The sequence below is a fragment of the Psammomys obesus genome, unplaced genomic scaffold (genome assembly GCF_907164565.1).
Source record: "Psammomys obesus unplaced genomic scaffold, mPsaObe1.curated_primary_1811, whole genome shotgun sequence".
Classification (NCBI taxonomy): domain Eukaryota; kingdom Metazoa; phylum Chordata; class Mammalia; order Rodentia; family Muridae; genus Psammomys; species Psammomys obesus.
The window spans coordinates 2,527,677-2,553,996 of record NW_026590699.1 but is presented as its reverse complement, the minus strand read 5'-3'; the positions used below and the strand labels follow the sequence as shown (position 1 = coordinate 2,553,996).

Genomic DNA, 26,320 nt, shown 5'->3' with positions numbered 1-26,320 from the left:
AAATATTTTTTTAAAAATCTTGTATCCATTTGTGTTTAAAAAAAAATATTGCAAACAGATACAAAATAGATCACTATATTTTCAGCCTGATAAAGGTCACCATGAAAAACTTACAGGTGATATCACACTCATGACCAAAATCAGAATTCTTTCCCCCTCAGCTTGGGAAACCATAGATAGCACCCATTCCCAGCCAACCTTGTAATAAGGTTCCAGACTGTCCACTCAGGCAAGGCAAAGAAATACACAATTGGAAAGCAAAAGTTAAATCTTTTCTCCTTGAGGAATTGTCTAGCAAAAAACTCCCATGAAATCTCAAAATAAAATCAAAACACTCTTTAGATTTTTCTTTCTATTTGCAAGGGGTTATAGTCTTGGTTGTTGCATGTTTGGAGAACACAGAGACCCAGAGAAACTAAGATAATAAAAGACTGTGGATGTTTTCAGAAGCAGATTCAGTCTGCTTCCCACTGCCTTGTGTTAGGCAGTTAATTGATATTAACAACATACAACACAGTCCAACTTTGAAATTCCAACACTTTAAAAGTTCAACATCTTTTTTAAAAACCCAAAGTCTCTTAACTATGGCCTTTCTGCAATACATATGTTGCAGCCTGCTATTTGAGACAAAGCTGCAGCCATCTTTGTATTCGGCTTCCATTTTGTTTCTAAGGTGAAATTAAGTTCAAAATATTAAACTTTTCAACTCTGCTTCCTGGAAGTGGTTGTTCACAGCTGACCTTATGATTCAATGATGTCATAACTCATACTTTGTTATCTATTGACTTGGCTATACTCTGGTTGCACTCTTGTTATCTATACATCTGGATACATTTTGGATGTACTCTAGAAGACCCTAAGCCCTGCATCACTTACCTCATTTAGAACCAATCAGCTTAAAGATTAGCTAATAATACTTTATCTAGTCAGCAAAAAACATGGTATTGCCTTGTATGGTTAGCCAAAATGTGTTCCTGCCCCCCCATGTCGTTTGCACTTGTTTCTCTCTATAAAATCCTGCTGTGAGAACTTGTAGATGTCACAGCTAGACTCCTGAGTCCTTACTGTGGCCCTGATCAATCATCTTGAAATAGGCATTCCAATAAACCATCCATATCTAAGTGAGACTGGAGACCTAGTGGGGAATCTGAGTGGTTTGTGCAGCCATTTTTATACCAGAATATACTTTCTTTGTCTCAGAGAGACAAACAAGGGCACAGTTACAATCTCATCAGACAAGAACAAACCCAACAGTATAAAGAGCCCAAAGTGAAGCATCTGGGACTCAATGAAGGTCTTCTGGGTTCCAGAGAGCTTGGGTCAGTTTTATGCTCTCCACTTCTTCCATCCACAATAGACATAGCCTATCTTGCAAGCTCAGGTTGACTTCATTATTAACCTTGTACTTGAGATAGTCTCATGGTGCTAGCATCTCCCTTTTGCTGGTGTCTCTATAGAAATGAAGGCTTCACATTTATCAGGGGCCATTCTGGCCTCTACACAGGTTGACACTGACACTGCCACACAATGCCAAGCCTCAGCTGCACACCATGACCCCTTCCTGCCTTTAAGGCAGTACATATAGGACATATGTACATAATATGTAGTACATAGGACATAATAGGACATACTATCTGCTAAGTTGCTGCCTCATTGCCCCCTGGTCCACAATTCTTTGTGCTGACCCCCAGGAAATACTTCCAAGAATTTTGCCCCAATGATGGTGCAAAATTACTCACAGGTGATTCTTCAGCCTTCACTGACCAGTGTCTGTTGATGAAACAGAGGTTTCATCTCCACAGACTGTTAATACAAAATATCATTTGAACAGCCCTGACAATGTCTTTGCTCCCTTCAGAAACTTCATAAGCCATGCCTTAATCATCTGTATCTTACGAACAGTACTGTGTTTTGAGCTTTCACTGTAGCTCATTAAGGTCTGAGCATTCAATCCCCTTTCCAGGCCAAAGTTCAAAATCCTTTCATAAATCTCCTCGTGCTGGCTTGTTTTATGTCAATTTGACACAAGCTACAGTTATCTGAAAGAAAGGAACCTCAATTGAGAAAAATGCCTCCATAAGCTCTGGGTGTAGGGTATTTTCTTAATTAGTGATTGATGGAGGTGGTCCAACCCAGTTTAGATGGTGCCATCCTTAGGCTGATGGTCCTGGGTTCTGTAAGAAAGTAGGCTAAGCAAGCCATGGGTGGCAAGCCAGTAAGCTCCTGCCTTCAGGTTTCTGCCCTGTTGAGTTTCTGTCCTACCTTCCTCCAACGATGGACTATGATATGGAAATGTAAGTCAAATAAACCCTTTCCTCTCTAACTTGGCTTTTATCCTGGTTTTTCATTGCAGCAATAGAAACCCAAACTAAGAGAGTTCCCAAGCAGCATCGTCAAGTCCAGCAAACCAAAAGAATGATTCTTTCTGTCCTAATTCTCTTTTTTGCTGTGATACAACACTGACAAAAAACAATGGGTGTGGGAGTACAGTGTGGTGAGGAAAGGGTTTATTTGGCTTACAGGTTATTGTACACAATCATGGAGGTAAGTGAGAGCAGAAATTTGAGGCAGGAACCTGGAGGCAGGAACTAAAACAGAAACCATGCTACTTGCTTGCTTGCTCACCATGGTTTGCTCAGCCTGCTTTCTTATCGAGCCCAGGACCGGCATTCCCAGTGAACTGAACTCTCTTCCTTCAATCGTTGATGGAGAAAATGCCCACAGACCTGCCTCCAGGCCAAACTGACGGAGACAATTGCTCAACTGAAATTCCTTTATTCCATATGACTTTAACATGTCAAGTCAAAAGCAACAACAAAAAGCAAACATCAAAATTTGAATAAGTCATTGTATAAATCTATAACTATAGGCTAAAAGTATATCATGAGGTAGTATAAGACTATAAGTATCATCTCAGCTTCTGATCTTTAAACTATTATTCAGTCTGAAATTTAAAATGTAGCAATTGGTGCTTCTTCTGCCACATCTGCACTTTGTTGGATTTGCTACAAAAGGACACTGCTTGTCAATGCTGTGGGTGAGCATTGACTCTGTGTTTAAATCCAAGCCCTAATGGGAAAGGGTGAACCTAATAGAGCTATGGCCTTTAGAGGTAGGAACTGGGAGGTGGTTTATGTTAAGTGGATCATAAGACAGAACAGAGATGGGACATTAATGGCTCCCTAAAGGGGAAAGAGATGGGAGGGAGCATCCTCAATTATCAAGGCTGCCAGCTGTGGCCCCTGGACCTTAGATTTTCCACATTAGGATCTGAAATAAAACTTAAAAAACAAACAAACAAACAACAACAACAACAAAAAACTCACACAGCTCTGTGTAACGGGTAACAGAAACTCTACTGACAGCATCAACTTTGTAACAGAATTCCCACAGAAAAGAGTCCTGTTTCCTCATCCTCTTTAATGTACTGTTGCTGTGCCAGGATCACCGAGAACCAGCCCCCTTCCCTCTGCATGCATAGAACAGCTTTGCAGTCCATGTTAGTAGCCTTGATTCTGCCTGCCTCTCTGATGAACGGGCAGATTATAAGGAAGAAAAACTCCTTTCTTGTGTCCTTCACTCTTGATTTTCCTCAGATTACTCTTGTTTACTCTCCCCTCAGGTAAGGTGACAAATCTTAAGTTTCTGAACTGAGAGACAAGAAGAAATCCAAAGCCTCAGAGTGTTTGTAATCACAACTGCACCATGGTACAGTAACTAGAAAGGGGCCTTTAGCCTTTCAGAATCCTAAAATGATTGGCAGCATCTTGCTAGTAAATGGCACTGCAGGCCAGTAATACTGTGTCACCTTAAAAGCTTATTTGAGGCAATAATCATGAATATATAATAAAATGTGTGTGTTCTTTATTTTTAAGCATTACAATAGCAAGTGATACAATTTTAAATATAAGAAAATTTGAAGACTTTTTTTCCCACATACTTTCAGAGTCAAAATTTTAGCCTGGCTCAGTTTCTGAAGCCATCAGTTTCAGAGTGCTTGAAAATTTTCAACATAATATGCCTACAGTTCTACAAATACTGCAGCTTCCTAATTTCTGACAAGCTATGCCATTCCAGCAACAGGACAAATGAGTTAAAATGGCAGCCCAGGTGTAAGTTCTAGAAAAGAACTTATTTTCCATTGTTTTGTTTCCTACCTGAAGTCAGAACCTGCTCTTCTGCCGTTGTCCGGAATCCCTGGATCTGGACACATGTCAGAGACCAGAGCCACACCTCCCTGGGTCACTGCGACAGAGAGAAACCCTGTTAGAAGGTTGTGCAGCCATCAAGGAAACACCCGGAAAATTAATGCAAGACATACTCAGAGCTTCGGCGATCATGACTCAAAGTGAATTCTCTCCTTCTGAAGACAGCTCTGCTACATTAAAGTGAATCTTTGCTCTTGAAAATCAAAGACATCTTTGTCCATGAAAGGACAGGGACATTCTTTTGTTTAGCCTTTTCCTCTATGGAAGAGGTGAAAATTTAATTAGAAGCTCATTTGTTCTTGATGACTGCCCTTGAGTTGGGTCAGTTTATAGAACAAGAGGAAAGGCCAGCACCTATGAAGCAGGCAGCTTTGACTACCCCCCACCATGGATCATAGTGCAAGTGATAATCACTAAGATATATAAAATATGTAGTTTAATGAATGAAATCCCACTGTAAATGCTGAATGTGCTTCACATTGAACTGAAACAGGAATGCCCTTTGTATATGTCTGCCGTTTCCTCTCTGAGACTCCCAAGCCTCCCACTGGGTTTCTCACCCCACAGAGCAGTCTCTAAGTACCAGGTGCATCCTGGATAGAGCGGATAGCACTCTAACATTAACCTCACCCCATGCAAACGGTCTCATCCAATCAAGGACATCGTGCCCCCCCGCCCCGCCAGAAGTGTGTTTAACAGAGGTATGGTGGGCCAGTTTAGTTTCCTGGGTATCATCGATCCTTGCAGCACACGGTAATGCATGGACAAGACCAAGGAACACAAACATAAACGCAGGATCCCTCAATAGAGAATTGAAATACGTGCAGCCATGGGGCACGAATTGTGTGTGCTGCAAATCTATCCTCTAAGAAAAAAATAAATTAAGGCACTTTCAGAAAAACCAGTGTAAGATGAATTCATTATAAATGGAATTGACCCCGACATTCTTCCTGAGGGGAGCTATTTAAATTGAAAAAAAAGGGATATTAGATATAAGTTCAAACAACTGAAAATGAATTTTCCCATAAGCAAGTATACACACACACACACACACACACGAGAACTAAATATATATATATATATACACACACACACATATATATATATATATATATATACACACACACATTATATTTGAATATACATGAAAAATAATATTTTGATTTGTAATTTTTACTTTTCTGTTTTCTGTACTATTTGAAAGAAAAATACATGAAACAAATTTATGTTGCTGGATAGTAATGTATAAAGATACAATTTTAAAGATTGGTAGCATGAGGGCAGAGGTGGAGCTGTAAGGAGCGAAATTTTTGTATGTAAGTAATACTAAACTGGTATTGACTTCAGATGATTTCATAATTTTGTGGTGTTTACGTAATGCTTGGGTAACTACAAAGGAAATAGCTAAAATTTTCAGATAAGGAGAAGCTAATCAAAGTTTGTCAGCATAAAACACCAAAAAGTAAACAGAAATGCAGGAAAGAAAAAAGAACAGAGATCGCATAGTAAAGCTCTCTTCCTTGAGGTGGTTGATTTAAACATAAATGGATCCCACGTCTATGTAGAGGCAGAATGAAACCCACCCTGACTGGGGACTGAAACCACAAATTCTCGCCCTTCACTGCTCAACTGTATTTGAAGAGGAGTAACTTGGAGTGATGTTATTGGTTAAATCCCAGCACAACTCGTAGACTTGGGAATGGTGTCCACGAGAGGCCATATCACTCAGGTGAACCTATGGGGAAAGTCAGCAACCACGGAAGGGCAGCCTCAGAGGAAGCCAGATCGGCTGACTCCACACTCCCACCTGGAGAGCTGTGAAAAACACACTTTTCTGTTGCAAGAGCCCACAGTGCTGTGTGTCCTTGCTAACAAAGATAGGTGGGCAAAAGGAGTTACACAGAAAAGAAAAGGAAATGGTGAGAACCATGGAACAAGAATCACTAGAGGCTCCGTTTGCATGTCAGGACACAGGGAACTTGCCAAAAAGTTCACTCCATAGGGAGAAAGGCAGCTGTGCCACACTGTGGTCAGGAGGAGAGCCAAGTGTCTGGAAGCTTGGGTAGATAAGAAACAAAAAAAAAAAAAAAAGGTTAAGCACACTGTCTGCTCTTCAGAGGTCCTGAGTTCAATTCCCAGCAACCACATGGTGGCTCCCAATTATCTATAATGAAATCCAGGGCCTTCTTCTGGCACGCAGGTGTATGTGCACACAGATCATTGTGTACATGATAAGTGAATGAATCTTAAAAGAAAAATAGATGGTGATGATAGAAGATTAATGGTATGAACATATTTAATATCTGAGAACTGTATATTTAAAACGCTCAAAACTAGTAAATTGTATGATTGATGTGTGTGTGTGTGTGTGTATTCAGCTCTCTTCATACAGTTGTAAGTACAGCAATAAACATTCATATAGATATATAGATATACAAATACAAACAGCTATGGATGTAATACAGATACCTACCCATGATATAAATATAACTATGGCTGTAAATATGTAATTACCCATGATTCTGAAAAATCTGTATTCACCCAGCGTGTGGTTTTGTTGAGTATTCTGTGTGGTTTTATTGAGTTAACCAGTATGAATTGTCCACTACTTATTCTCTGAGACTATCTAATAAAAACAGTTATGTCAAATCATGATCCCATGTGTGTCTCATCATGTTTTACCTCTGAGTCCCTCTTACACAGCCCCCCTTGACTTGAATCGCTCATACAGAATAGCAGTGGCTGGGTTCAAGATGACATATTCCCATCGGGAAGGGAAATCACAGAGTTTTTCCATGAGTAGCTCACCAGGATCTTATCCCTCTGTCTAATGTGCTCTGTCAGAACTACAACACCAAGGTGCTGTTTTGAATAAGGAATATCCCTCAAAGGTACTTGAACATGTGGCCCTCCATTGGTGGCGCTGTTTGGTGAAGCTATGTGGCTAGACAGTGGAGCCTTGCTGCAGGAGTACATCGATGGGGTAGGCTTCGAGTGCATAGTCTCACCTCACTTCCAGTTTATTCTCCCTGCTCTCTGTGTGGTTGAAGATGAGACCTGATACCATGCTTCCCCCATTTGGAACTCCAGGCCAACATAGGCCTTCTTCCTTAAGTCGTTTTCAGTCAGAGTATTTTATCACAGCAACCGAAAGTGACCAATGCAGGAAGCTTTATAGAAAGTCTACTTTTAGTTGTCCATTCCTTTGGTTTTTAAGTTTCAGGTAGAACAATACTATGAAGCAATGGGAAGGATTATGTATATGCATCCAAGTTAGATGGAAACTTTCTTGAACCACATAGTAACAACATCAATAAACTTACTGAGGAAAAGATGTTTCACTCAACTGTGAGGTCCTGGGTTGTAGACAAGAAAAATCTGATTGCTTGTGGTAGAGGGTAAGGCATATGGGGAGACGTGGGAGGTAGGCTATAGAAACTGAAGCAGAAGCAGGTGTTTGTCATGACAATACGACAGTGTGCAGGATATGATCAGGGTATGGCCATGCCAACAGCAAGCTCCCTAACTCCCCAACTCTCCACGTCACAAATGAGCAGAGCCTCTCAAACCGAAGAAGGGTTTTTAGGGTTATAAAGAGATGAGGAGAGAACCCTCCTTCAGTCAGGGTCCCTGAGCCTCAGAGAAATGGTTCTGAGAGGATTTAACCACATAAATGCCATTTAACTCTAATTTTGTTAGACCATAATTTTCCAAGCCTCAAAGGAAATGTCAATAAATATGCTAAACCCTGTCAAAACCATTAAGACTCAGAACTGAAAACACCATGTAGCGGAGCTCATACACATTGACTTTATAAAGTGGAAGCTAAATTTGAAAGTGAGGATTAGTTATAGATGAGAACACTTGCACCAACTTTGACTGGATTTGGGATATAAAATGTAGAGAGTATGATAACATAAATATTTATTTGTGAGTTTGTGTCTGGGAGGTCTAGATGTGTGAGTGCATGTGTGTGTGTGTGTGTGTGTGTGTGTGTGTGTGTGTGTGTGTGTGCAGATACATGGGCACTTGTGTGTGCATTTGTGTGGACTTTGGTGGATAACTCTGGTATTGTCTTTCATGACTCTACAATTAACTGCCTTTTTCTCTCTGATAGTGCATCTCTTACTAGCATGGGATTTGACAAGTAGGCCCTCTAAGTGGCCAGTGAGGTTCCAAAATCTGTCTTTACCACCGCTGAGATTACAAGCAAACATTATCATGCCTAGTTTATATATATATATATATATATATATATATATATATATATATATATATTTAGTGCGGGTTCTAGGGGCTATAAATATTAAAGTACTTAGGATTTAAATGTTTAACTACTTAAGTAACATTAAGTACTTAGTACTTAGGCAAGTAACCCACTCCCATTTGTGAGGCCAGGTCTGCAGTCTGCTGCATCTATTCTGAATGACTGTTTTATAGCCTGTTGATGCTCAGTAAGCCATTAGCTGAGTACAAAGCCCAGTGAGGTATGCAGCAGAGCTCATACTTCTGCATTAAGTGTTCTGCTCTTGCGAATGGCAGTTAAGATCGACATTGACCTTATCTGTAAGAAACCATAGAGTTACAGCAGGAGCTCAGGGAAGGAGACACTGAGGATGCTGTGGTTTAGTTACCTGCTTCAATAACGAGGGAGGTTAGAGATGAGCTAATTAGAGATGAGGCTTACGCTAATGAAATAATAAATGTTTTAAAACGATAATCATCACAGTGACAATGCAAAAGTTAACAGGTAATACTGTGAGAATCTCCTGGTGCTATTCTCATATGACTTGGTGTCTACCCCATAGAATTAATCCACAAGATTTTCTTAGTAAAATCCACTTGACAGATGTGAACTAAGAGAATTTTGATGCCGTTGACCTCTACTCTAGTTTCCTTGTTGTTGCAGGGATGCAGCACTATGACTAAAAGCAACTTGGTAAGGAAAGAATTCATTTTACACTTGTAGGTGACAGTCCATCACAGAGGGAAGTTGAGGCAGGAGCTCAAGGTAGGAATCTGGAGGCAGGAATCTGAAGGCATGACTTCTTGGTCTGCCAGGCGTTGTAATAACAGTCAGGGAGTTCACCCAGCCAAGGAGCACCAGAGAAGCCATGGTAGGTGCTGCTGGCTGGCTTACTTGCTCAATCATGCCTTGCTGGTGTTTAATACAATCCAGGAGAAGGGTCTCTACCACAGTGGGCTGGGCCCTACTATGTCATTTATAAATAGACAATCCTCTCCCTGCCTTGCCCCTAAGCCAACATTCTGTAGGCAGCTCCTCCATTGAATAGGGACTCTAGGCTGTGAAGAGTTTACAGTCAAAGCTAAGTAGGACAAGCCTGTATGTTTGTGCCAGACTGAGTGCACTGGAGTGATATAGGGGGGATTTAAATGCCAAAGCAGGTTGCAAAGTAAAATGGAGCTCTGCATGAAAGGTTGCTTTTTTCAATAATCATATTACTTTTATACAGATTATAACAACGATAAAATGCACCGAGAGTTAAAAAAAAAAAAAAAGTAAAATGGTGTGGTCATTTCATCTCCAACCAAAGATGTTCCTGGGATTCCTTTCAGTTCTGCGGATACAACTTTCCTTCATTAAAACTCCAGAGTCAAAGAAAATATGCACAGGGTGCAATCTTTTTCTCTATGACCAATGCTGCGCTTCCATACAGGGCATCCTTCCAAGTTAAATTTTCCTTTATTATCGGAACAAATGATTCAGAAGAGAAGACATTTTCATAAGTTTGAGTGTTTGATCATGGTGAGCTTTGTGGCTTAATATCATTGCATGTTTTCACTACTGACCTGCTTTTCTTTACTGGCTTTCAGCTCTGTTTCTGTTGGATCAACTTTGAGACAAACTAACCATTTAAAACCTTCAGGGAGGGCCTGAAAAATTGCTCAGAGGTTAAGAGCACTGTCTGCTCTTCCAGAGGTTCTGAGTTCAATTCCCAGTAACTATATGGTGGCTCACAACCATCTATAGTGAGATCTGGCGCCCTCCTCTGGTGAGCACGTGTGCAGCAGAAAGAACACTCGTCTACATAAAAAAAAAAAATGAATAAATCTTTAAAAAAAATTTTGGGAAGTGATAAAATCAAGAATGTCATAAAAAATATTCTGGTTCAGGTTTCTTAGCAGCTATGTCCCCACTCTGTCCATGTCCTTTTGAAGAGTGATAGCCTTTCCCTGATTTGTATCACAGGAACACGGTAGACCACAGACTTCTCAGTTTGAAATAAATAAGCACGGCCATATTTTCCCTTAGGCATTCAGAAGCCTTTGTCTCTTCTCACCAACGGGAAAGATGCTAATGCATAACGCTTTCCCCTTCCTTAGGACTTTAAGGAATTTTATCTCAACAAAGGGATCATCAGTAGTCCTCTTGAATCAGTATGATTGGTTGCTGATAGTACAACCATAGCACAATGGTGATCTCAGCTAGAGCACTGCAAGGGATGAGACCACAGAACCACAGAACGGGCTGGGTTGCTAGTACTGGTCAGGTGGAAGTGGTAGTTTATACAGAAATAAATTGTCACAAACACATTATTTTCACAGTATCGTTCAAGATTTCTTATTAACAGATCTCCAGTGAGAGTATAGAACTCGAGGTCACGTGAGAGCCCAGGGCTGGGTTTTCTAAACACCTATATTACCTAACCAATTACCTTACTGCAGTGTTTAATAACACATTTTGCTAATAAATGTCCTTATGTTAATTTTATATCTGAAAACTTTCCATGTTTTCTCATCTCAAATTCTGCTGCTATGTGCTCCAAATAGCCTGTTAGGTTATGGTGGTTTATGAATTTAGAATATATTTTACATTTTAATATGATTCCACAACTGCATTATTGAGAAGCACAAAAGAAAATGAATGAGCCCTAGATGACATAACAGAGAAAGACTGCATGGCCCACACTTGGAACTCTTGCTCTTTCTCACGTAATTGCCTCCTGGGTCTGTTCAGCTTCGAGAGGCAGACGCAAGCCGGGTGCGTGACAAATGCCATCATAGTAACAGGTGACCTTCCTGCTGACCAATCACTCTGGCAGTACATTCCCGGAGAGACTTACTTCCCTTATGTATCTTCAGATTAAACCACAATGTTTCTTGACTTATTCAAAGAAAATGAGAAAGAAAGCACACTCCAATATCAACTCCCCGCAAGCTTAACGGAATGAAAGCCGGGGAACATTTCACAAGAGCCCTGAGCACGCCCTGTCATCAGCCTCTTCGGGCCCTTGCCACATGCTGAAGCCTGTACTTCAGGACGTGGAGACAGCCTGTGCCCTGCACTGACCGGTATGAGCAGGCCACATCTGCCAGGAGGCGCAGGAAAAGAACACAGCCAAGGGCCACAGCCTGGCCTTTTCCTCTAGTCTCTATGGACACTTAAAACTCAAATTTCAACATTCATGAATGCTTTGCAGAAATTGTGCAGAGAGACCTATAAGCTGGTCCTTATAGCCTTCGCATAGCGATAACAAGATCTGCTGGAGCAGAAGAGGAGGAAACGTCTTGAACTCAATGTACGATCGACTTTGGAATCTATATGTGTGTTTGTGTGCATGTGCGTATATTCACGTGTGTGCACACATGCATGCACATGTTTCATTGTAGACATGTTATCTAAAGATAAATATGTAACTTTATAATAGATACCATAACTCATACACATATGTGACGAATGCTTAATTGTCATATATTTACATATGTAAATATATGTAAATATATAACAATTACATGTATATAGAATTTAACTAGATACATGCATATTTAATTTAATAATTATAAACTACATGAGGCCTAAAACGCTATCTATTTAATATATATCATATCAAATATATCATGGTTAAGTCTGAAACCCTCCATTTGTTAAATTTTTTATTTTTTAAAAAATTAAGATTTGTTTTTAATTTATTTACCCTCATGCTATGTATGTGAGTCTTTTCCCAACGTGTTTGTCAGTGTACCATGTGTGCAGCGCCCTTTCCAGCCAGGAGATGGCGCCAGATCCCCTGGATATGGAGGTACAGGAGGCTGTGAACTGTCATGACGGTGCTGGAAACCTTGGAACTCCGCAAGAGTAGCCAGTGATCTTACCTACTGAACAATCTCTCCAGACTCTTGTTGTTACTATGTATGTGTGTGTGTCTGTGTGTATACTATGTGTATGTGGGTGCCAGTAGAAGCCAGAAGCGAGTGTGGGATTTCCTGAAGCTGGAATTCAGAGGTGGTTGTGAGCCACCCAACATGGGTGCTTGGAATTAAAAAACTCAAGTGTGTTGAGAATCAGAAAACTCTTTCAACTGCTGAACCATCTCTCCAGCCCCAATTCACTGATATATTTAAAAATAGAAAATACTAGTTTTATATATCAGAAGTAGTCAGCCATTTTTGATAATAACATACAAGTGATTTTAAAACATTTTAAGATCATTGCAATTAATACAATAAAAGATATATATATATATATACACACACATATATATATACTATCACTTTTATATATTATACATATAACTAAGAGAATAACAAGTTGTTAAAACAAAGATAGCTATAAACAAACCATCACAACAACAACAACAAAAAAATCCTGAAAACACCTCATCCTGGAAGCTGTAGCATGTCCCAGTGTGTCCCACAGTGTGTCCCTCTGTCCATACATCCTCACTTGCACATGTTCATTGCAATGAGTCTGGCCTGAGATGCTTTTGTGACATCATCAATATTCTATCCACATGGGGCTCCTCTGGGTCCTGTCATTGCTACCTCTGTCATGGAGATCCTGCAGCTTTGGATCAGCAGGACTGGCCCCTTCCCATACCCCAAGCATTCACAAGTGATACATATTTTGGGGTGGGCCAAATCAGAGCCCTGTATCTGGGCCTATGTGACAGCTGAGTTGGTCAGCATGTTCTCTCCCTTTTCTGAACTACAGGTGAACTGTCCCGCACTGCTCTGGCTGGGCCACCCAGTGCTGCCATCTTTGGGAGACAGAGCCAGCTCTCCTGCTCTCATGCCTTCAAGCCAGCTCGCCTGCACCCACACCTCCACAGCTGGCTCCACCATACTGCCCACTCAAGGTGCCGGCCCATTCTCCCAAGTGCTGCAGTATGTGAGGGTTTGGGCCAGCTCTCCACTCTCACATCCATGGGGCTGGCTCACCTGTGCCTTCACCCTCAGGACTAGCTCCACTGTGTTGCCCAGGTGAGGTGCAGAGCCTGCTTTTGTGAGTGATACAGCCAGTGAGAGGGCAGGGCTAGCTCTCCTCTCATGACCCCAGGCTAGTGCAGGTGGGAAAGGGGGCAGGAGGATCACCCCCACCCAGACACGTAGTGGGGCCAGCTCTCCTGATCTCTCACCTTCCACAGAGGCCAGCTAACCTGTGCCCCCTCCACAAGGGCCAGTTCAACTGTGATGTCCAGGCGAAACCTCAATATTCCTTGTCTATGCCCTGTTACTCTCGGCATCACTTGGATACTTTGAACATGTGGAGCCTAAGAGTGCGGAGGCTGAGAACCAAATTGACAGACAGCCTTCCTGTGGATGCTGACAGTCACCTTGGGTGTGACACCTGGGAGACACAACATAATACACGCACAGTGTTGGGATTACCAATTGCAAGTGACCAGTTCCTGTCTCCCTACAGAAAGCACAGCATGCCGCTTCTAGTTCTGAGATCACAGAGATTCTAATTCACCAAGAAGAAACTGAAAAATATGTAGGTCATTGAAGGTCACCTAAGATCACCCAAGGACACATATGGTCACATATGATCCTTCTGTGGCACTTATTCACTTAGCCTTAAATGGATATATTAGATTGTCTTTGGTATGTTCCTAATCAGCAAATTCTATACTCATCTATTTGAAAACAAAGTGTACGTTTCTGTGTAAAAGCCATAGGTATTGACTTTAAGTGCAGAGGGGAGGGCTCTGCACACCTCCCGCGAATGACCAACACTCGCATGCTTCCCATCCACACACACTTCTGTGTCTCGATCACTTTTCCCGCTTGATAAATGAGTCAACACATTCTGCCCATTTAAGTAAGGGCATCAGGGTTTAGATTTCAAAGCCCATGTTTCTTTCTATATTAACCCATTTTCCCTCCAAAGAGATCTTCCGAGAAAAAGCATTTGCTTAGTGATGACAGCGAAGAGGAATGAGCACCCCTTCCCACCCTTCACCCCCCTACACAATGGAAAAGATGGCCATTTGACTTCAGACAGGATCCCCAGGGTCAAAGTTTCTAACTGCCCGCATGGGGAGGGGAATCTATCGTGAAATGAAATATATCAGATTAGGCACTTTTTGTTAAAACAGAGGCAGATAAAGCCTGTAAGGACATGGAGTTGCTCTCCTGATGCAGCATGAGGCACATGTGGGGTTCACCATGAATCTGCCTGTAGTGAAAAGACCATGGAGAGACACAATGGAACCGTCATGTCCTCATTTATCCATCTACAATATCTGAAGGCACTATGGCCATGGAGACTGTAAGATCACCCATTAATGCCCCATCGACTGACGCTATACAAAAACCATCTCTGTGAGCATCTGAATAATCATAAGGGGCTCTCACATAACCTTTCACTTACATCTGTAGCACCTGACCTTATGGGCACTTCATCCAGGGATGTGAGGATGCTGTGTCTAATTTATAAAAGATTAGGGGCTAGAAACTACCAACAAATCAACACAGAAACACTTTCAGGGAATTTAATCTTTCTCTAAAAGCAGCATGCTTTTTATTTATTTATTTTTATTTAAAGAGAAGAAATGACTTGTATGGCATAAGCACAGGCTGAGAGAACAGTGCTTGGAATTTTCATTCCAAAAAGCACAGGGTTTAGTATCTCATAACTCAAACCTGGGTAGCTGCACAGGAAAGCAAGCTTTTCCACCAATAAGTAAAGAGGCATGAAATTTTATTTTACAGTGTTTGTGTCTTTTCATATAGTCATTATATTTAAATACTAAAAATGGAAAATAGCAATTTTGACAGAGCATGCATTTTTATTGGTAGGAAACTAACAATTCAAATGACTTTTATATGTTAGCGTAATCCAAATCAACATGAAATTAACCTTTGTGAAAAGAAATAGCAAGCTAATCATAACCAGTCTTTCTTCTTGGTTCAACATCCATGTAGCTGGTAAAGAACTAAAAACCCATGAAGGCTATGCAAGTATCTGGCTCTAGCTTACGCAGAGTTGAACTAGACCTGATGGAGATACTTAAAAAGTGCTCTAAGAGACAGCTGTTGCTATGTATCAGGCAAAATGAGCTTGAGGTTAAGGCCAGGGTGGTATAACAAGACTTAGGTTATGTGTGGTCGGAAAGGAGCGTTGGCATTGTAGCTGAACACGGGAAACTAGATGGCTGTTAGCCCTGGTAAGGCTGGTGAGGTTTTCACAGAGTTAACAGTATTTCTGGGACCTCACCAGAAATAGGCCACTTAACATAGAAGTTAGGTTTATTCATGTTTATTCCCACTAAAACATGAGCCCAGGGGCAGCTGGTATTCTCTGCCTCACTCTCCTTTCTGCCCCAGAAGCTGTACACCAGCTGATCAGGGTGATCACAAGGCTGAGCTGAGAATGAATTCAACCAAACTCAGGCCAAGCTAAAGGAGTAGGAGTCTGTGTAGTTGGGATTTGAATCACAAAGCAGCTAGGAAGGAGCAGGCAGAGGCCTTTTCAAGAAAAAAAAGAGCTGCGAAGAGCTGGAGGTGATGTAAAGATAGCAAGTAGATATAAGAGCTGACTCCGACATCATTCATTGATTAGCCACATGAGGAACTTGTAATAATAGTAAAAAGTCCACCTCTGATGAAAATGCAGAAGACCCACACGTTTAGAGATTTAACACTTCACACAAAGTACAGTGTGCAGTGAGTGACTAAACAAAGTGTCCTCATGATTTATGTTGAGGTGGGTTGAGATTTTACTAAAGTTTTTTACAAGATTTTACAAGTTCATTAGTGACCTAAAATGACTAATCTTCCCTTAAAACTTGAAGTCTGAAAAAAAAAAAAAATGTCTGTCCTGAAGGTAAGCTATGTTTCTGTGTGATAGACTGTATTAGTTGTTGTTCCATTGCAGTTACAAAATACCTGACAATTGCAGGTTAAGGAGGAAAGAGTTTATTCTGGCTGATGGTTCCAGGGGAAACAGTTTCAGGGGATACAGGGAGGGTGTGGCAGAAGGGGCAGAAAGCTGCTGGTCACAGTTGCTTCCATAATAGGGAGACACAGATGAATGCTGTGCTCAACTTACTCTCCCTTCTGCACCCTCAGTCAGGATCACACCCCATAGAATGGATCTGCTTGTATTTATGATGGGTCTTCTCTCCTCAATGAACCTAATCTATAAATCCATCATATACATGCCTGAAGACTTGTTGTCATGTTGATTTAAAGTCCATCAAGCTCTCAGTCAATGTTTGCCATATAAAAACCCACCTACCGGGAGCCCTGCCTGCCTTCCCTTGGGGCAGCTTGGGGCCCCAGGTTAGACACATATACTATTGATTCTATAGCAGTGAATGAATTAACCCTTCAGTGTCCATGTTCCTAAAACAAATACTTATTTTCCTAGTCAAGCTTTGTTACTGTTGATAATATTGTTATGTGGAAAGAACTGACCATATGTTTTAAGCTCGAAATATCAACCTAATTTTTAAAACTCAAAGTTATAAAAGCAAAACAATTTAGACTATGTTTGAGAAAGCCATAATTTCTGACCCTATGCCTTACCTGCAGGCTGCTATGACTTTTATTGCTGGGGAGGGGCTGGGGGGGTCTATCTTAAGTCAAGAGGGTTGGATCATTCCCAGAGCTCTCATTAATGCTGAGGATCTATTCTTCATCATTTGTTCCCCATCGAACCTACAACAGACTTCTCTAGGGCATGTCCATACTATGAAAATTATAGATATGTTTCTCCTGAGAGAAACATCCAAAGCTCCCAAAAGGCCTCAATAAAGATGAGGACAGAATCATGGATTTTAGATTATATGTTAGGTTTCAGTGCCGGTTAAATCGGCGGTGTTCCTGGCTTTTATTTAATGCATGGGAAGATATTTCTGAGTTTACCACTTATTTGTAATGCAAGTGCCCTCAAATAATTTCTCCAATTATAGAAACTAATGTAACTGCCTGAGAACCCTGACAGGTTTACTCATTAATGATATTTATGCATGGGGATGATTTGGGTAAAAAGATGGCAGCACCTACATCATTACCTGGCCCCATTCCACTTCTCCTTCATTTTCTGTCTGTCTCCTTTTACCCCTATGTCCTGTTGAAGGAGCTTAGTATAGTAACATGCAAGGAGACTGAGAACTAGTGTTTACAGTAAATTCCTTGGCATCCTGCTCTCATAATCAACAAATTACTTCCTATACTGATGCATTAACCAAGGACCATGCATGGGGAGTACTTAGGCCCCCTGCTCAGAGGTAGCCCATAGGCAGCTCAGTCTCCATGTGGTTTCCCTAGTAAGCAGGACAGAGGCTGGCTCTGACATGGACTCTGTTGCCTCTCTTCAATCACTTCCCTATGGCAGGACCGCCTTGCCAGACCATAGAGGAAGAGGATGCAGCTAGTCCTGATAAGACTTGATAGGCTGGGGTCAGTTGATAGGGGAACAGGATGCCCTCTTTCTGAGGACTAGGGGGAGAAGAGGAAAGGAGAGAAGAACAAGGATGAGACAAGGGAAGGGCTATGATCAGGTTGTCAAGGGAGTAAATTAAAAAAAAAATAACATAAAAAAATTAAAAAGCAAACAAACGAACAAAAACAAACAAACAAAAAATACTTCCTAGTTGATGAACCATCTTTTTAATTGTTTCAACTGATTTTCTTCTAGTGAAGAAATATAGGACACATTTCTTAACACAATATCTAGTGAACACTTTTTCTCATACTTAGCAAACAAAACACAACATGTAATACTTCTGGCTAGCAAAACATAACCCCAGTTACAATTAAATTGGAAAGTCGCTTGTACCCATGAGTTCAGGGAGCTGCCTGCAGGCTGCTTCTGGGTGCTCTGTCTGAGCACAAGGTATCTTTGGGGCGTCATATTTTGCTTCAGACTGACAGGTAACAAAATGAGTAGAGATGACACTAGACGAATACTGCTTCCCCTAGAGTGATGCAAATGAAATCTGACATAGGTAAATCATAAATAAATTTACGCTTTCAGAAGTCAGAGGAATCCAGAGTTGCCACACAGCCAATGATCGTTTCAGCCAGGGAGATGGTACAAAATTTAGACTCAGTGTTGAATCTTAGACTTAGACATGTAGCCACCACCATTTAGAGAAGGTGAGCTGACTTGTCTTAATTTAAAAATAAACATTAACGGTGCATATTTCTCAACCACAAGATGGGAAAATATTGTAAACATACCCGAAACTACTCGTTTCCCCTTAAATGAAAAAGGCAAATGTCACATGCAACATCAACTATCCCTCCAACCACCAGGTGCACCATCTTGTTGTCGTCAGATTCTAGTTCTTCAGTATCCATGCCATGCCTAGTGTGTTACAAGCTAACCATTTTCAAATGCTGTGCTGTGAAAACTGCAACAATTGCAGCAGCAGAGGGAAAAATAACCCCGGGTGAAATAATTCCTGACTGTTTAGGGTACCAGAACGGCTCATTCTGTTTCCGGATGACTCAGGAAGAGATAGGAAGGTAAACATGAGCACTCCAGTGAAGCAGCTATTTTTCCCATCCTGCTGCCTCTGCCAACCCCTCGTAGCGTGAGGTTGGGCAGCACCTGCCCTGTGCACTGAACATGTCTTACTCTAGAAGGTACCAGACAAGGTCTTGGAATGTCTCACCCCCGAGGAATTTCTTTGCTGGAAAAATAGTTGATAAAGGCTATATGCTATATGCTAAACTGTCTAATTTAGTTTAATCGGGGTTACTTTCTAATTGGGCTTAATTAACAAATAATGACACAAAGTGCTAGGTACAGCTTGAGCTACAGAAAACCACACAAAGCCACCAGAAGCAGGGTTCCCTGCTATCCACAGACCAGCTTGCATAACCTGATTAAATCTTAATAATCACTTAATTACTCTGAATCGCGATTCTTGACTTGGAAGTTATTCTACATATAAAGTCAATATACATGAATATACATCTACATATATATACATATATACACAAATATATAACAATGACCAAAGGAAAATATATAGAGATTTATTCTAAAGTGCTAAAGAACTGTCAACATTTGTCTTTCTTGATGTTAATTTATATATTTTGCTCTTTTTCATATTAAAACTACTTAGAATATTTCCAGAATAATTAACCTAAGCAAAAATATAATCATTAATTTTCAGCTTAACTGTCTTCAGTATATTCAAAGAATATTTATAAATTTGTTTATTTTTCTTGATGCCGGGACTCATCATTTTATAGCTCGCACCTTTCATTGACTGGGATACAGGAGGTTATTGGTAAATTTTCATTGATAAAATGAATGAATGAGTAAATGTACAGACACACTGGCAGAACAGACAGTGGCCAGCTTGTTAAACAATTCAGATCTGTGCTAGGTAGAGATTTGCCTTCTTGTACCTGCCATTGCTCAGGGAAGACTGACTTATAGCTAGAGGCTGCTGTGGCTGTATTCCCACCACCAAGCTACCAAAGTGCCAAAGACAGCCAGGTACAAAGACTGAACAGAACCACTAAGCTGATAAGGCCATTCATAAACCTCTTGTTTCAAACCAACATCATATGAAATGATGCCTACAGTTTTTTTAAAGCGATGTCATGTACTCAACCATATGACCCAGACCTTCCTAGTGAAACTCTTCTCAATGTTATAATAACACCTGACAAATACCACAGACCAGATTTTCTGATCTGAAAAGCAGCCGAGCACCAGCGTCCCCCTTTCCTGTGTCTTGATCCTGCGGGGTGTGAACAGATATCTCTCCAGGGTTGGTCCTGCACATGCCCCTCTGCCTCAGTGGACAGTACTCCATCAGGCTTTTATCGCTTTAATATGTTTATTGTCAATTATTTGGTCTCAGCCATGAACAAAGCTACAAATACAACCCAAGAATAAATTTCATTTTCCTCCCCCAGTCACTGGATAATAACAGAAAGCAGGCATCTCCTATGAAGCATTTTGGAGACTCACTATTTCCCCATATGCATGTGCTGCATGCACAAGTGGGGCCTGGTGGGAATAAAAAAATCACAGGGAAGGCACAATAAGAACAGATCATTGGCTACATGATGAGTCAGCTGCCCCCTTCACAGACAGCCGGGGCCTTGAGCAAACGCAGAAGTCCCTTTGATGGCAGCCACAGTATCTGATTCATATGAGGATGGGGTGTCCCTGGCAATCATTTTGCACCAGCTGTGGCACTCCTGAGCTATGCCCATCACAGCTGAAGCATGGGCTCCACATCTCTGTGAGGATGAGGCTTGTTTCACGGAGACATTGGGTCAACAGAGCTGAGTGTGGCAGTGGGTACCTCTCCATAATCATGCTTTCAGAAATCCTATTCCAAGATTGGCACTTAGTGGTAGTCTCCGTGCACCAGATCTGCCCTTGGATAGATCAGACAAACATGACATAACCATGTGTTAAAGTTTCTAAAACCTCTGCCCTGTTTTGGATCCCCTTGTTTTGTTTTGCTGAATTGTCAGGGCCCAGGTTCCTATTCTTCACTTGCCTCAGTAAACAGTAGCTTCACACACTGCAATTAAAGAGGTCTCTGAGAAGTCTAAGGGCTTCTGCCCACCAGTGCAGCAGGGTGACCTGGATGTTTGTAAAGGTAGCAGCTAGTACAACTCCCATTATCTAGCCAACGAACTTCCCGTTTTGGCTTTTTTCCTGTAGCTTGTTAATTCCCACCCGATTCAGTTTGTGCACTCAGCATATGCATATAAAGAAACAGTGAGTCCCCAAATTGAAGCAAGTCCACAGCCTAATCCTTCAGTCACCAGCTCCAGTAGCAACTACTCTGCTGAGCATTTTTATTTTATCTGACAGGATATGCAGGTGCTTATAGTAAAGAATAAATCTGTGTCTTGAGTAAACTTATTTATTTCAACACACAAAAAAAATGGAACCAAGCTCTGTGAAAGCAGCCCAAGGCTAGGCTTCTCCCTAAGGGAATGTATGCACAAACCTTGGTGATAGTGGCTTGCAGATATGTTATCTAGGAAATGTTTCTTCTCTCATTCCTGTCTTCTGGAAAGACAGAGAGTCCTTCTGAGAGTCAGGGTTGGCTACAGTAGCTACAGTAAACAAAAAGGCAAACACTCCAGAGAGAGCTTAAGAGTGTGCCCTATAGGATGTGTATTATTAGCTCAGTGGGTTTTGCGTTGTGAATTTCTAAGGAGCATTTAATAAAGATTTATGAGGTGGGTGGCATTTTCATGGGGGCAAAGTGGCTATTTTTCCCTCTAAATCTGGGTGGTCCAGATCACCTTTTCAGAGGATTTCTTCCCATGATCCTCTTGAGCAGCCCATCAAGGGGATCAAAATCACAAAGTAAGTGATAAAGTCTTTTTATAAGGTTGATCTTTTGTCACTGTGCATGAGTTCAGTTCTGGTATTTTTGGAAGAAGCTGAGTATATCTACAAAGAGACTTAATCACAGAGGACTCTGACCATCAGGAGTCACAGCCCGTAAGCCAGAGCCAAGGATTCGCTGAGGACCTGATAGGCAACTCCTTGCCTTCTCAGGATCAGATACATTCAAGACACAGGAGAATACAGAGAATGCCCAGTGCTGCTCAAAGTGTAGAGCCTAAGCTTCCACACATTGACATGTACATGTTTGAGTTTAGAAGAGAAGACAGAACACATGATAGGTATAACACAGTGCATTTAAAGATATGTATTAGATTCTAGACCTGGATGGCATCAACATACAATAAGAGTGGACAAGGAACTTGAACAAGGAACAGAGCCCTGTGAGAATGGCTGGAGAGGGGGATTTGAACCCTACTTCCTACCTAGACTCTGGGTAGTAGCAGAAGAATCCACAAAATGAGTTTTGTGAGCTTTGTTCAGCCAGCTACCAACAACTTCGGAACTGAACTTAAGAACAGAACAAGATCCAGAACCTGAGGTGAGCAGATTGTCAGAGCGGATTCTCAAGTAGTGACCTTAAGGCAGCCAGGAGAACAAACACAATGCCCGAGAGAGGGGGGCTGTTCATACATGGCCTCAGAACATCACCAATAGACTGAGAGACAGGCGTTCACTATGACAGAAGGAAATCTGGTAATAGAGCAAAGTGGGAAGGTTGACACCATGAGAGGTGTTTAGCTTCAGGGTTGGGCTAGCCTGAAGCAGATTACAAAATAAACATGTTCAGTATCTACCTATGAATTAAACTATGGTCAGAAAGCTTGTTTAGGATAATAGGGTAATAAAATACCACCAATAAAATCTGTAAATACTCCTCACACAAACTCTAGAAATAAAATATAAATGTAACTAAAGATACAATGTTTGCTAAAATTGAACAAAAACATGGATTAGAGCATGCAATCAACAAAACAGATGCTATGCTAAGAGGCTCTACAGAATGAGGACTAGTGAGGAAAGTGACTGTGGCGTAAGAGCCAGAGAGTGGAGGCTCTGCCTTGTGGGTTGTCGGTGTTTGAGAAGATGGCTTAAAAGCCAGGGGAAAGCCACATGGGTAAGTGGGAACTGAGAGGAAACCAAGCCTGTTAAGTAGAACACAGTTTGCATTAGTATGAACAGCAAAGGGAAAGAGGAGGCACTACAGACAGGTACAGAGCCTGGGGGTGTGGCTGAGTTGATGGAGTTTGGGCCTAACATGCAGTAAGTCCCGGGTTCAATCCCCAGCCAAACAACATAAGCCAGGTGTGGGGATGTTTTCTATAATCCCACCACTCAGCAGAGAGTCAGGGGGTCAGCAGTCTGAGATCATACTTAACAACACAAGGAATCGGAGGCCAGTCTGGCTACAGGAGACCCTGTAGAAGGAGGGAAGTGATGGAAAAGGAGAAAGAGTGCAGTGATGGGGAGCCTCAGGGGATACCTGAGCAAGAAAGAGCTTGAGCTCCTTGGGTGGGAAGAGAGCATTACCCAGCCACCTAGGACCACCTGTTTTACCCTGCCAGGCTCCCGCCTGTCTCCTAGACCCTTGCTCTCCCCCTGAGTGGAAGGAGGCAGCATCAAATCACAAGGCTGTTAAGGTAGCAATCAGTTTAGTAATATCAATGAAGTAATTAAGTCAGTGAGGGGAATTTGACTTGATATCTGGCAGGGCAAGATCTAAGACAATTTACGTATTTTATTGAATTTGATACTGAGTTATATCCCATTCTTCGTTACTTTATTTTTTTCTTCTTATTTTGGAGCAGGGTTTCACTAAGTCAGTGTCCAAGCTGGCATTGAATACACATTCCATAGGTAAGGTAGCCGGAGGATCGGGATGACAGGTCTTCACCACCAACTCTTGCTAATATCTTTGTCTTAAGATGGGAACATTGAGAACAGATAAGCCCAAGATAATCTTTGAATATTAGTAGATTGTTCTCCTTATTAGCAAAAAGATATGGAGAGGAAGTAGCAAGGAGGCAAATAAAGCATTTGTTTGGAAGATTCCCAGGATGAGAAAACAACAACAACAACAAAACAACAACTGGAGTTTATTAACTGTCTGTGAATTGACCCACTTTCTCCTAGAATATCCTGACGTGCAAGGGATGAGAGTCAGATATTTCCAGGTGTTCTATGCCTTTATGGTCTTGCCCAGTTCTCTAGCTGACTCAGGAAAATCTGGCCACTTGTTTACAGTGTTTAGTATTCTGTCTCCCTGTTACAGTTTGCCAAGTGCCAGGTGCACACTGCACCCTGTATTCCATGACCTAAGTTCAAATCAACAATGTAAGTTCCCTACCACTGCTTAGTCTGGGGCGGTGTGGAAAAGCCAGACAACCACAGTAGGATCAAGGAACCCACAGGGCAGAGTGTGGTAACCACTTTGCCTCAGAAGCCACACACAATGTGCAGGTGTGTTCTCTGCACAACCACAAAGAAATCATCAGGAACAAAGCCCACATTGCAGAGGAAAAATGTGAGAAGCTGGAGCAGGATGGCAGAAAAGGCAGAGGTCGCCTGGGAGACAACAGGTGACGTGAGGAATCTTTGTGGTCCCAATTGGAATTTGAAGAAAATCAGGAAAGATGTGAGCCTCCATCCATGCCTACAGAAGTCACAAGACTCTGAGGTGGCCATAAGCTGGAGAATCACATTTTGAGAGCTTATAGTTTTCAGCAAGAGATGTGCAGGTTTCTGACGGTGTCTGGTCACATAGCAAAGCTAAAGGTTTGTTCAAGAAAATGAATATCGTAGAGCTGGGGACCTAGCGCAGGGGTTGAGCACCTGTCTAGGCTGTGAGAGGCTATTGGTCCAGTCCTCAGTCCACCAAAACTACATAGATAAATGAATAAACAAATACTAACAAAAACTCAGTGTCTACTAAATGTATTATTTCTAAAGCAACTTTATCTTCCAATAGATGTTTAAATATGCATAGAACCATTTGGAAATAATGATTATCGGCCTTAAATGCATTTCTGTTTAACTCTTCTCTTGCAATATCTCTTACCAAAATTATAACAAATAAATAATTCAAAGGCTGGCCATGGAGATAGGCCTGTATGTTCCCACCAAAGCCAAGGCTTCTAGGTATGAGGGTTGTGAATTTGAGGCCCTCCTGGGCTGTCAATTAGTGTTCTCTCTGGCTCGCTCTTGCTCTCTCTCTCTGTCTCTCACTGTCTTTCTCACACTAGGAAAAGAATAAAAATAACTGCAAATGTTAAGTATAACTGCATGTACTTCACTTACTCCAATTTGTGGAATACACTGAAAAGATTGTATTGTTGAACAACGGAAAGTTCTTCAGTTTTGAAATGTCATTTTGAAAAATGTTCGACAATTTAGGAAATTCTTCGCACTGTAGCAAACGAAAACACCAGTATAAGCCTGTTACTCTACCTGAGCACATTTGCACAGCTTGCTGTATGAGCACATGCATGACCCAGACCAGTCTGTACACTTGATGCTACCTGAATATTTCTTTTGAGTTGTTAAAACATAGATTATTATTAAGTATTTTCCTGTCCTGTATTTTCCAGTATTTTTCTGGGCATATACTGCCTTGTAGTAAGAAATCACAATAATAATCCATTTCAATTCGAACAACAATCCCTGTGTGAAAATAAGGGAAAATTACATCTCTAAAGATAATTATAATTTTCTCTTAAGATGTAAATAACCGTCTGTCCATTTGGAAGTTGTCATGAAAGAGGAACTAACATCTCAGACTAGCATCTTATAAGGAGCAAATTCTTTCCCCTGGTTCTCAGTAGGACAATCAGCCAGGCACAGCCCCTCTTTCAGAAGGCAGGGTCGATCTCCACAGAGACCACAGCAGCTTCCCTACATGCTGGGTCTATACTTCTGGCTCAATTTGGGACATGGGAACATGAGTGATCAACTTGAGGGTGAGATGTGTAGAAAATCGTAACACACCAATCATTATACTTTGCCTCCATACTCTCCAATCAAGCACCAGCTATGCATCTGGGAGGTCCCTATCTGCTCTCCCTGCACACCTCCTATGACTTTGGTACCTGTTATGACTTAGGTACAGACTTAATGTGGAGCTGAGTATTGTGACCGTGTCATGGCCTGACAAGCTGGTAAGGAAGCACTATCTATCCTTCATCTTAGACTTAAATAGAGGTGTAGATCAGAAGAAAAAAGTTAAGTCCCTTACGGCTGGAGTTACAGAATCTTTGCTCTGACCAATACAAAAGCTGGGGATAGCACTCATATCTTCTAGAAAGCGGGAAGTTCTCTGAACTGCTGAGCCCTCTCTCCAGCCCTCATCTCTACTCTTTAAACTAATGTTCTGGTCTGGTGATGCTAAAACCATTCATATAAAATTTTGATATTGCCTCAGCATACATAAGTGGTCAGTTTGGGGATGTGCTTCTACCTATCGGTGTCTAAACATTCTGCATCTGACTGACTGCCAAGGAGGTGAATGCATCGCACACAGTGT

The 26,320-nt window shown here is 41.4% G+C and overlaps 1 protein-coding gene across 1 annotated transcript in view; it reads right to left on the bottom strand.

Moving 5' to 3' along the window:
- Csmd1 (CUB and Sushi multiple domains 1) overlaps positions 1-26,320 on the bottom strand; it is a 1,555,059-nt gene that overhangs the window by 473,443 nt on the left and 1,055,296 nt on the right. The window contains exon 8 of the mRNA XM_055608400.1: positions 4,158-4,245. Within this exon, the coding sequence (XP_055464375.1) occupies positions 4,158-4,245 (88 nt within the window). The remainder of the gene's footprint in view (positions 1-4,157; positions 4,246-26,320) is intronic.